This window comes from Typopeltis vanoorti, chromosome 5 (assembly GCF_054136105.1).
Source record: "Typopeltis vanoorti isolate ZY-2024b chromosome 5, IOZ_Tvanoo_1.0, whole genome shotgun sequence".
NCBI classification, from domain to species: domain Eukaryota; kingdom Metazoa; phylum Arthropoda; class Arachnida; order Uropygi; family Thelyphonidae; genus Typopeltis; species Typopeltis vanoorti.
Window position 1 is genome coordinate 80098387 of NC_143553.1, and position 13568 is coordinate 80111954.

Here is a 13568-nt window from a genome sequence, read left to right on the forward strand (position 1 = left end):
AGATAAAATATCGGTAGAGACATTGTTGTTGTTCAGCATCAATGATTAACTACCAATAAGGATGAAATAGCTCATGTTTACATTCACAACAGTCACATAAATATTTACAGCTAGTTCTACATATGAATGCATAATGATATCCACGAACCAGACTTGAAAACTCTTGTACTTGATTAGCGTTGTCTTTAAATGCATTTCCGTAACAGAAGCATTAATAAAAAAAAAGGAAGCCTGTACAGTCCTGTATTAAGTTCAAAGAGATAACGGAGGCAACAAATTAGAAGGAATGTTTTAAGTGCGATGATTTTTCAAGTCAGACAGAAAAAAAAAAACTTCAAAGTGTGAAGAAGGGAAAAAAAAAAAAGAGATTTTCCAAGATTCCTTGAAGAAATATTTGATGATCATTTTACACGTTTAAGAAGGAAGTCTGAAAGGTGAAATAAGCGACTGTTAAAATATTCATGAAAGCGGAAAGAGGCAGTGGGATGCTGCCACTCTGCGATCATTAATTCACTACTTGGGATGAACTTGTCTTAAGGAAAGGATTGAGAATGGCGAATTTTACAATCAACGGCCATCTTGGAATAGAGTAGACGTTTCGTTTAAAATCGAGGCATGCTTACCGCCTTTAAAATAGAGAGAAAGAATTACTTCCTCTCATTATGCTACGGAGGCACTCGCTAAATCCGTCGACTTTCGACTCCCATTTATTACGCTCTTTATTCCAAGAAAGCAAACTTCGATACCCGGATGTTTCTCTCCCTCAATGTCACACACACACTCGTGTGCACGCAGCTCCCGTCCATCCACTACACACGGAAACAGAACTGCGACTTTGCTTCACGGCCTTCAAGATGAAGAGTATGACCTTTTGTTCATATTACCGATTGCCTCGCCCACGAACGTGTTAAACTCCCCCGTCTTTCCCCTTCTTTTTTCACTACTACCACTTGCTTCTTACGAAGGCCACTTGGGTTGGGCAAATGAAGGTTAAAGATGCCCGGACTGAGGTCCACCACAACGCTTAAGAAGAACCAGAGATTGAAACATTCATTAGAAAGGTTCTTTAATAGGTTCGATCTTGAGATTCAAATGTTAAGGGAAATCAAAAGTGATTACAGACCTCAAGGACACTAATAACTTGCGTTAAAAAAATAAAATAAAATAAAAAAATAAAAACTCTTAGTAAGGATAAAGATCCATTAGCTAAATATCCATAAAGATGCGCAAATCTTTTTAAATTATTGTAATAGGCATGGAACTAGCAAATAACCTTCAGTAGCAATTTATTTAAGTAATAAACCAACAAGGTGACGTTATATTCCTAATAGTATATGGGGAAAAGAATGTAAGATATTCAGGCTATTTGTGTCTTAAAAGCTTGTAAAATTGACAGTTAATCATTTATTATTATTATTATAATTTTTTTATTTATGTAGGAGGCTAATTATTTAGTTAGTTTATATTTTATAAATTCATTGAAAACGCTCCATTTTTCCACTTGTGGAGAAGACCATGCAAGATTCTTAAATCGCTATTCTTCATATTACCTTTATTCACTTTTTGCCCTATTAAACTGAATAATTACATTTCCCCACCAATATTTTTTCTTCATTTAAATGCGCATGTCCATACCGACCAATTAACCATTGTAAGATCGTCTGCTCATTATCAAATTTGTTTATTTATGACCAGATGGCTCTCTTATTACATAATCCAATCCATATTCCAAAAAATCGATATACGCTGCGACTTCTAATGCTATAAGATATTGCACACTGAAAAAGAGAGAATAATAGTTCATAAAATATTCCTCGTTTTTAGGACTAATCTTTCGACAACACATGTGAATTTATCTTTTCTAGTTTCAGCTGTGGACAAAAATCACAGTAATAAGTTTTACGTTATTGCATTTTAACTCAACGTCCTAAGCCTTTAGTATAATTAAAATATTGACAATACCTCTTAGATTAAGCAAATAAACATTCTCACAACATAAAGAAGTGGTGCTCTTCTAACGTGTACATAGAATATCAGGATGATGCTTTGCTAAATACATTTTTATTAATTCTAATCCTTGACAAAAAAATTTGCATGAGGATTGTCATCAATGCTCCATTAAAATTCTCTCTGTACACTAACGATCCATCTTTTCTTTCCACTTAGATATCGAGGCCACTTGACTATTTGTGGAATATATGAAGGACGGTGAAGTGTATACTGAAGCAGGTTTAAGAATTATTCCGTAATGTGCTTGGATTTGTTGATGAACTTATGTAGTACTCTAAATCAATACTTGACATACCATCGCGCAGTTTCTTCGCTTTATAAGAACCTTCAAAGGTTTTTAAGATTCACTTTGCTTAATCAGGTTACGCGAAAAGTTCAAGGCTGCGTCCTAAACGAGAAGTGCATACATTAAAAGATATTATTGAGAATTAGGAGATGTCTGACTGTGAATCAAAGAAGGGGTTTGAAAGACAAGTGTGTGCTTACCATAGCTGGGGGGGAAGACATGGGGTGTCAGTATACATTAACGATACCTCCTCGTTACGGCAAAGAGGACGAAACCACCTGTGGCTTCGTCATTACCTACCCTCCAGGGTAGTTGATTTCGACATCATCTTTAGCAGGTGGCTTTATAATCCAAACGTCTACATCTATCAGGCATTATAACAGGAAGGAAAAAAACATAAATAAATAAAGCATTCGTTAAAGATGAATATTGTAGTGAAATGAAAACTCAAGGCTATCAGTGATACAGAAATTTTGTATGAGAGAAAGAATTCGTTGTAGTCGTTAATAGGCGCAACCTTAGTAGCATTTCTGAAACCGTTTATGGGTTTAAGGATAAATCCATTAGGCTATTTTATGACCAATGAGTTTGTTCTTTGGTCGGTTTGTCTATTTTGCAGGAGGAGAAGAGGAATCCAAGTTTCTCGGAGAAAAAAAAAAGTTGCCACCTGCGTATGAGATCGGTTAACTCACACTCAGCTGAAAAGTTATTAAGAAGATGTTTTGTCTGTTAGATGGGAGTCGAACCCTCGTTGGTTTTGTGGAGGGAAACTGACCCCGTAAACACACCTGGATTACAGTTATAAATACTTAACCCCCCCCCCTCAATGAAGAGGGCCCAACTTGTCCCAATAGGGGAGAAAAGGGAGGAAACTCCATACTAATAAATAAATAAATAGTCATTTTATTTCCGTAGCTGTGAATTCCATCAGCAGCTTATGCAACTTCCATTTATAACGGGGATGACTTAGAATTGTCTGACTTTAGATAAGAAAGGGTGGAACTCACGAAAGATTTTCTTAAGATACATAGTCGTAGTAATGAGGTTCCTGGGCAGAAAGTAATTCCAAATACATCATGAAATCCGTTATCATGTAGTAACCGTTATTAAATGTATAGTCGAAGTTATTTTGAAACATTACTTTATTTCAGTAATACTTTAAAACATTATAAAGCCAGACAAAGGATGGAAGTACTGTTTAAACAACTTCTCATGAAACATTATAAGCAGTAGCTCATTACAAAGGCTGAATGTGTAAACACTATTATACACTGCTTGCGAAATATTTGGAAGATACGAAAACAAAATGAAATAGACATTGGGAGGAACTAGCATAATACTATATGAGAAACCGAAATTGTAATCTACGAGGGGGGAGGGAGTCGAACGCCTTTAATGTACAATATTTCTCCACATCTCTGCCGTTCAATCCTCAGGTACCAGTCTCTCGTATCGTGTCATCCGCTATTTCGCCACCAAGCCCCACCAGCGTAGCGTGCCAATGATTTAAACCGCCTCATTAAAGCATGCCTCAGCTAATGGGCTTGTTAGCACGAAGGTGGAACTTCTTCTCTAGGGACTTTTATGGCCAAGCACGAACTGTGGCAGTGGAACACACACACACACGCTCGTGCGAGAATATCCACCTGCCGCTACTAAACTTCGCATGGAATGGCAGGATTTTAAAAGTCTTTCAGAATTCTCAGCTAACTTTAAGGCACTGTGCACCTGCAAACTTTCCCACCTGTGTATTAATAATCCCCCACGAGACGTGTCTAGAACCGTTCACTTGAATCAGATCCAACGTGAGAGCAGACGACTGGCGTATATTGGTGGAACAATTTTGAATTCAGTAAGTAATTATCTTCTCTATCAGAAAGATACGATTTGTAAATATAAGTCAATAAGTTAGTATAGAAGCAAAAATAAAGGAATTATTAATAATAAAGGTGATTTTAATCTACCCAGGAGCATAAAATCAGGCGTTATCATCATATAAAGTCAGACTTTGCATATTAAATTGCTTGCTAGATGTCATTTCCGGTTAGTGACTCGTTGGAAAATGAACTTCCGGTATTCCAGTAGCAGGAAAATATTACTGCATTTTTTAATCTATTTACTCCTTTTTTATAATACAGGTAGTTAAAAGTCGAAAATGGAAGTAACTTCATCTCTGCTTTGAATATTGCAAATAGACTTTGTTGCTTTATATTCTGAAACGAAAAAAAAAAAAAAAACTTTCTGCAAGTTGTCGCCTTCAAAAATTAATGACTAGCATAGAGAAGGACGTGTTCCGCTTGGAATACCAAACATTCTTATAGTTAACATTTTTTTTTATATAGTAAAAAGAAGCAACTAGCTAGTACGTGTGTCAATTTGGATGCATTGAAAGACATTATCAGCAGTAGTTCGTTGTTGCTTGTCCTTTCTATAGAATCCTGCTGGCAGAACTATTGCACAAGGACTTTACAGTAGCAAACAGGAATAGTATGTGATGGGAATTCGACAGGGGGTTCGCCTGAAAGCTCATGTCAATCGTATTCAACACATCATGTATTATTCACCACAGACGGCCACTCTGAAGAATGTCAACACCGGTAGGAATGCCAGCACCATTGGAAGCCTGTTAAATATTCAAACTGTTGCAGAAATATGTCACTAGGGGGCGATGTACGCATTCATGAAGTCTCTAAAGCTTTAGCTGTTTAAGTGCAAATTTCGGTTGTCTGCATATATTAAGTCAGTAGTCGCAAGCAGACGTCAGTTTTTTTGTTAGCATATTTAAGAGTAAATATGCGACATAATTATAATGCATTCGGATTTCTACTATTTCTCCTTTAAGATGTTTAAAAATACTAAGTTTTTCTCTCCTTTCCTCCTGCGAATATGCCTCATTCTTCCTGCGAATATGCCTCATTCTTCCTACTGTACTCAATTTGACTAATTCTCAATTCAAAACGCCAACAGTTGATTCTGATTCTTTTATGTGTACGTTTATATGCTTTCACAAATAACCGACAGCATTATATTATTATATTATTTATTATATTGCAGATAACAGACAACCAATCTCTTACTCCATGACAGGCCACAAGTGCGGCCACAGTTTTAGGCCTAAATCAGGTCTCAAGTCGGTGTTTCATGTCGTGTCGTTCACTGGTGGGAAGCTGTGACACCGTGTATGAAGCTGACGTTACATTCAGTGAGTATTTCTATTTCTTCTCTCACTCGTTCTGTTTTAAAAATCTCAAAATGATTTTCCGAACTTTACTAAGCCTATTTCATGATTTGATGCCTTAGAATAACAACCCAGTTTATTATTTTTTTCAGCATGTCACTTCTCTAAGTCATTTGTCTTTTAGGGAAGCAGTAGGACCCTAACCTTCATGAGGCTCCGTCCTACCATTAGATGTCGCTCACTGCGGGACCTGCTGCTCCTTGTAGCCATCTTCACCTGTCTTACCTTCTACCTCAGTTACCACATAGGCTCCCCTTCCTTGCAGTTGTCGGCAGTAATAGGTACGTTGGTTCCTTCTTACTAATAGTATACTCCTTGAATTTGTACGATGCTTACCGAGAGTTTATTTCAACGCTTACCTACCCATTGACTAAAATTTCTTTAATTTAACCTGATGAATTCCGTGCGATGATACAGCGTTTCCCCTTTATACGGGAGTTCACGGTACCATCTAGTCTCCCAAAATTTTATCCTTGCTCCGGAACCGGCATAGGCTGACGAATCAGACCTATGGCTGGGTCAGTATTACAAGTAGACTTAATCCGTGTGTGTCCTCGGACCGGTTTGCCTGCTTGCAGGATGAAAAACACCAGATAAACTGGCGAAAAAAAAAACACTGCTGTCCACGTCCGGCGAACTTGGCTATGGCTGAGAAAGATCCTTGAGCTCCTCACATCGTTGACGGGAATCGAACCTAGGACACTCCTTCCCCAGGCATATGGTTGCGAAGCGCAAAGCCACTAGGCTAACCGCATTCAACCATGAACATTCAACCTGATGACTCATTATTAATTTAAAACTGTGTTTCCTAAAAAATAATCCTTGAGGAAACGTAAGAATAAAGTGGTAATTCAATTTATTCAACTCGTTGCAATGATTTATGATCTTCAATCTCATCACTTACTCTTTTTGTCTTTAAGATTTTCAATCTATGAAATTGAAACTTTTTTTCCATAAGAATCGCATTCCTTCCATGTTATTAATCGGTTTTACACTCCGCTACTATCTTTTCGTAAATCGCAGTTTCGTAGTTGTAAATGTATTCTAAATAATGCTATGTTTCTGAGCCTTCTTGAAAATAAATGAAAAAAAAAATCTATTTGTAGATTTAGCTATCTTTACTATACGCTTCGCAATATACTTGGCTGTATGTCCGTTCTCCACTATTTATAGTTTCCTGAAACATTAATCCTCAAGATTGCTGAATATCCATTCTACCTTTACATGTCATCTTCAATTTTTACATCAAAGTCTAAATTCTTTGTTAATATCATCAATAATTATCAAGGATCCCTAAAGCATTTCGTTACTTACATCCTATGAATGTGATCATTTTGCACTACTCAATTTCCCTTTAACTTCTTTTGTTCTTTTCGTTAACTGCTACTGATCCACTGCATTAAATCTTGCCCATTGAATCCAGTACACTCTCAGGGCGCGTGTGAAGAACAATCATTAGTTGATATTAGTAATACGAAAGACAATCTGGCAAAGGTAGCATCAACTTTTTAGTTAACACTGATGTCTATGTCCTAATGCGTTGTAACTACAGCACTTAAATGTAATAAATGGATTTTTTTTTCTTTGAATTGATCTCGGTTGAGATGTAATGTCTTAGCTTGCATCCTCGAAACTTTTTATGAAGATCATCTGAGGATGACGCCAGTTAGTTATTGTTTATTGGTTTGATAGCTGTGTGTTAAAAGTAGTCTTATGTTTGATAGGTTTGGTATCCACTACAGCCGTAGGTTGATAAATTCACACACACACACACACACACACACACACACACACACACACACACACACACACACACACACACACACACACACGATAATTTGGAATGTCTTGACGCATCGCTGAACTGGAAAACCTGAAGTAATATATTGTATTTCATAAAGTTTGTAAGATGCGTTTTTCTTGTTCATAGTAGGTCCTTAAGGCTGTTTTCTGGCTATTGTAGTTTGTAAGGTATTCAAAAGGTAGTTTATTTAGCATGTCTGGGATGTAGAAGTTTCATGTGACCTTTCCGTAGTGATTATTATATTTATATGTGATATAATTAGTTGTCTGAGGTCTTGTTATATGGTATGAATTTCCTGCTGTCCACCCAAATAATATCATAGCATTTATAATAGTAATAATAATAATAATACACTGGACATCCGAATCTTCAATATCTATGTGGAACAGCAGTTCATAATGAGGATATCTATACTGTTATTATTCCGGAAGTCAACAACCCTAAAAATCATTTCCGGAAAATCCAAATTAATGAACAGCTTATATATCCATAGAATCATATCTAAATAGCAAACCGAATTAGCATGTAAACCTGTCTTAAAATGACAACAAATTTTGGTGATCTCCAGACTTGTACTGATACTCACAAAACCCTGAAGATCTTGTTTGGCTAATTGTTTCTGTTTAACAAAAATTGAACTCTGAAGGAGAAAAAAGTGATGTTCTTCTTAGTGAATATGTATATAAACGCATAACAGATCCTAAATTAAACAAAACAGAAATATTAACCGATCAGTGCAATGTTCAATTCAAATCCGGAGTGTTAATGATAGGACCCACTCCGCAAAGAACACGGATTACTATCAAGAATAAAATTGGTTTATGCATATATTTAGTCTCTCTCTCTCTCTCTCTCTAGTGTGTGATTTGGGATATAAAGTAATTTTACTCCATATACATTGGAAAAATCCAATAACTATGCGGTCTAGCTACCAGTTCAGCCTACTTAAATGAAACAACGTATCTGACGGACTATCTTCAGCTGGTTGTTAAAATATCTTGGAAAATAAGATGGTTCCAAACCATCTAACTTTCCGCTCATTTTCGATGATGTCAATGACAAGCTTCACGAACTGGTTTAACCAGGAAACTACTGTTGTGAGAAACGAGTTTGCCGACTCAAGTGGAATCCAAGTGCTGACAGATGACAGCAGTTGAAGAGATATAACCTTGATGGAAGCGATAAAGAAATGGCATGAACTGAGGGAAAGATTCGTTTGGTTAAAATGTAAATAATGCACGTCTGTTTTAGATTACTCAATTTCCAAATCACGTAAAAAAAAATGAAAAAAAATCCTAATCCTGAAGAGACTCAAAACCTTTTCTCAATTCTATACACGAAGCACATAAAAGGATTCGATACTTTGATTGAGTCTAAAAATAATTAAAATTTGTTGGCTCGTGTTATTCGCTTTCCTTGTGAAAATAAAAGTAAAGAAGGGGGAAAAAAAGTTCTCAGTCATGCTGTTCCAAATTATTTTACGAAGAAAGCCAAAAAAAAAAATCTCTATTACTTTATATTAACAGGAACACACTCCTACCGATCTCAAGTTTAAAGCGACTTTGATCAAAGACACTTAGAAAACTTTAAAAGAGTATTTTTGTTCTTTCCCTAGATAAAGTAACATTAGGTACTTTGTAGCCTACATGCATGCGAACTCTCTCTCTCTCTCTCTCTCTCTCTCTCTCTCTCTCTCTGATAGAAGTGTCCCATAACAGAAGCCTTTGTAAAGTAATATCATTTGGCGTTCAGCCAAATAGCAACTCCGTTGTATTGTTACGATATAGGCAAGGTAGATTTTACTTCACTAACGACATTTTTGATTTCTATTTGAAAACATTTCTCTGTCAATAACTGTCGATAAAATATTTCAATCTCTACTGAGGTTGAAAGAAGAAGGTCATAGGTTTTGTCGACATTATCTTATCACCACGTCTTTGACAACATGGTGATTAGTCACATTCGTGTATTCGTAGAGGAAAAAACACGAAATCAGTAAAGGTACCTGCTTCCACAAGTGAGAAGTACACGGGAGGGGGGGGGGAAATCACCGAAATATAAAGAAAATAACAAACAAATGATGGAATGACTCCAGCTAGCCGTTTCGAAAAAGTCTTCGTAGACGATGGCAATCTCGTTTCTGACACACTATTTTAGGACCACAGCTACTCCTCTTACCATCCATGTGGGTTATTTTTCCACTGATTAAACACCCAGGATATCTCAGCTTTTTTTTTTTTTTTGAAACCAGTCAGTTCTGCTGTTTTCAAAATCGTGGCTCCACACTCTGCATCACAATGGGACAAACAAATATCCTTTGTTTTTCCCATTGTGATCAACACTATTGACGATTACTGACCAGCAGCATTCTCAAATATACTTGCCTAGAACACGTGGTGACGCACGTAACCAAGTATTTTACTTATACGCTGCGTAAGTGACGTTAACAATGAAAAAGGGACCTCTGAGAAGAGGGGGGATCTTTTTCATTCTTTTCTGGAAAAAAGCAAACGATTTGTGTATAAGTTCTGAACAATCCATCAACCTATAATTTCAATTGCTGATATTTAATTCAATATCCAATCATGCTACCATAATGGTGTTTGTATAGTCCTGTGTAAGTAGAGATTGTTTCCATTCTGATAGACTGCTTCAGCTGGAGGAAATTTTTCCAAGCTTTCTTTAAACATTGGTAGGGTCTTCTCCTGGATATGCTGGTATTTAACCCCACAATTAAAAAAAAAAATTTATAAATAATAAATCTGCTTAATGCATTTTATTCCCCAGAGTAGCCAAAGCAATTCTAGCCATATCTTTTTAGAGCTTGAGGGACAGCCAAACTCCACTTTTTTTTCGCAAATCATGGCACAAACTGTCAATGATTTTAAATGGCATCGAGCGAAGAGAGTATAGCAGACAAGTGCCACCATCTCATTCTCTGAAACCTAACCCTAATACAATATATTATTGTCTGAAATAGTGTGAATTCTACGGTTGATTTCCTTCAATTGCTGGAATTAAAAAACCAAATATCGGGGAGGAAAACCTTCTTGCCCTTGCCAGAGATCGACTAACTTTTGAATTTGTAGAAGGAAAGGGTTGAAAAAACCTCCCCTATTCGGTGACCAGAATCGAACTTGAACACTTTTTTTCAGGGAGCCTAGCTATATAGATATACAAATGCTATTTCCACAGGCCTACAAGGGCTTTTAACTCACTTTACAGTATATTATTGTAAAGTGAGTTAATATACATAATATACCTGTTAAGATTTAGGACTACGAAATGATGCCGCGTGTCTTCAGTATTCTCTCCCTTGAAAGTCTGGATTTATTGATATCGTTAAGCTTGACAATTAATAACTACCTAATCCATCTTTAGAAAGTTCTTTTCTTTTATTAATAAAAAGTTTTTATTATTTTTTGTTGGTAACTGTCGTAAAGCAAGGTGAAATGCGCAACAGTAATATTGATAAATAATTTACTAACGATCTTTAAATTATTACCTAGAATTTCTAGGGGAACAAAAGATCATTTATTAAACGAACGAATAATGCTTTGAAATTAAAAAAGAGGATGCATCAACTTATGATGATGTTAATTGATTGATTACATGGATAACTTACAACTGTGGAAAATTATTAGCAGAGAATGAATCTCTAGCCAATACAGTTCTCATTTTCATCCATGGAATTGGATTGGATATGTGGGCTGCACTCTATGATTAGAGGATATTTTATTCACTTAGAAAGGCTGCAATTACCAAATGGGAAATACACTGCTTAGAAAGAAGTCAACGGACACCCCATGGGCAATGGGCAAGGTGCATCTTGCCATGTAACGAGTCAAATTACACCGGTATAATTTGGAGGAATATGATGCTCCCAAGTCGGTGCACCTGTGTCCGGGTGAACTGGCTCTGAGAAGGGAACTGACTGAGTTTGAAAGCGGCATTGTGATAGAATGTGTTGCGGGCCTATTTGATCGGCAAATTGTTGACAAATTGAGCCAGGTCAACAATCAGTGATGATACCATACTGAGATTGAAGCGCATGGAATCAACTGCAAGTGCTAGACGCAGTGGAAGACACGCCACACTCACCGGACGTGACCGTATGGTGATACGAAGGATAATATGTAAACCTCGCCATTCGTCAGCCGATACGTTTAGAGTGGAGTTCGGGGCATCAACTGGAACACGAATCTGAACAAAAGCATTTAGAACCGAGGCTCACAACATGAGTTTCCATGGTAGGATCACAATATTCAAGCCCCCACATGACCCGAACAATATGCAGCGTCGTCGTCTTCAGTGGTGGAAAGAGCGTGTACGGTGGGACATGTAAGCTTAGAAAGCTTTATGGAACGACGAATCCTGCTACACCCTCTACCGAGCAGATGGACAGGTGTGGCGGATGTCCGATGAACGTTTCTTACCAGCGTGCCTAACCCAACTATGAAATTCTGAGGTGGCGGAGTGATGGTATGGTCCTGTTTTTCCTGGGACGTCTATTTGTGGTGCCACGAATATTGAATTCAGAGGTATCTGAACATTCTGGGTAATGCAATGCTTCCTCCTTTGTGGCGTTTCTATGAGACTGGTCATTGTCTCTTTCAGCAAGCCAATAAACAACGTGAGCCTGCTGCTGTAACTGCGTGGTTTGCGGACATGAACGTTACCACACTTGATTGACTTACACAGAGCCCTGAACATCTGTGGGATGAACTGGAGCACCGCCGTAGAACACACGACAATCTCATTACTTGCCTACAGGAAGAATGGTCCAAAATTCCCATTGATTGCTATCATTTGTGAAAAGTATGCTCAGTAGGACTGCTACATTCATCGCAGAGAAAGGAGGTCCCACATCTTATTAAGGTGGGCGACGTGGCTGTTTGTTCCTCACATTATAGTGTCCGTTGACTTCTTTCCGAGCAGTGTATGATTAAAGATTTAACTAAGACAGAAAATCGTCAATATCTAGATATTCTTCAAGCTGATGATATATATCCTCCTTACCAAGGATAAAAGTAAGAGTGATTCAGAATATACCAGCGAATTGGAGCAGTTTTAACATCAAAGCTATGTAAATACTGTTAAAGTCATAAATGTATGAGTTAGCCTTCGAGCTATCGGAATGTTAGCAGAACGCTAATGACTAGTTCCTGGCATTAACTTTCTCTTAACATTCCAGTAGCTGACGTCCTTGTAATGATATAAATAGACTGTATTTATGTCGGGAAAACTTCTGAAGATGATTATTTCGAGTAGTCCAAACTCAAGAAAATAAAAGAGAAATTCGAATGACAACATCAAGTGTCAAATCAAGATAAAATAAGATTGTAAGGAAAAGATACCGAGAGCATCAATGACATGACCAAAAGCAGATAAGAAAAAATGGACATACCAACCCTTAGGTTTTAGGTACCAGTGGAGACGATACCTAAAACATAATGTAAAGGGGGGAAAAAATAATGATTAAAACGAAACTGCTCGGGATTAATTCTTCCAAGAAGTAAAAAGAAGAACCATTTTATTTTTGCTGCGCTGGAATCAAATACCATGAAAGAAATATCGAAAAAGACTTCTAAAAACAGTAAATGCAGACTATGCAAATTTTTAAAAAGAAACAATGGATGACTTAGAATTCATGCAGCAAAATTACCTTCAACGAGATTACAAATAACACCAAGATAGTGTCATTAAAATGATGCGTTGGAATTTATACAAAAGATGATAACTTCCACATATCCATGAACTGGTGGATGATACAATAGTAAAAATATTGCACTAAAAAACTCTCAATAATGCTATGGGATTTTAAAATTCGGATCATTTAGAACATAAATGCCAAATGTAATGGAGTTGAGAAGAAGCAAGTGTGGTTAACAGACGTAGCAATACCTGGAGATCATACACGAAAAAAAAAAAAAAAAAGTCGCTCGATTACAATAATAATAATAATCTTGCGGATTTGAAGCAGAATTAATATAATAGTTTAAATGCATTTTGACAGAAATTGTTCGTTTATTCGAAATCCGAAACCATAATATCGATCTAAGTGACCCTCTGACTTTCCTTATAGCAACTGATTCTTCTTCTGACACGTGAAAATATTGCTTCGTTGTGGTCCACCCGACTGGTGGGTTCGCCTTTCTGTCTGTGTGACTGAAGTCCACAGCAACGATCGGATACAAGCAAGGGTATTCTATTTTAACAGACGTCATTGT

At 36.9% G+C, this 13568-nt stretch overlaps 1 protein-coding gene across 3 annotated transcripts in view; it reads left to right on the forward strand.

Annotated features, from left to right (window-relative positions):
• The window catches only part of LOC150106587 (cadherin-like and PC-esterase domain-containing protein 1), an 85427-nt gene that overhangs the window by 25496 nt on the left and 46363 nt on the right, over window positions 1-13568 (forward strand). For 2 of the 3 annotated variants that reach the window (XM_090392557.1, XM_090392558.1), the window contains exons 2-3: window positions 5351-5498; window positions 5659-5815. In XM_090392557.1, the coding sequence (XP_090248683.1) occupies window positions 5478-5498; window positions 5659-5815 (178 nt within the window). In that variant the 5' untranslated portion in view covers window positions 5351-5477. Of the gene's footprint in view, window positions 1-5350; window positions 5499-5626; window positions 5816-13568 lie in introns of all 3 variants that reach the window. The other variant, XM_090392559.1, reaches the window with a different exon arrangement.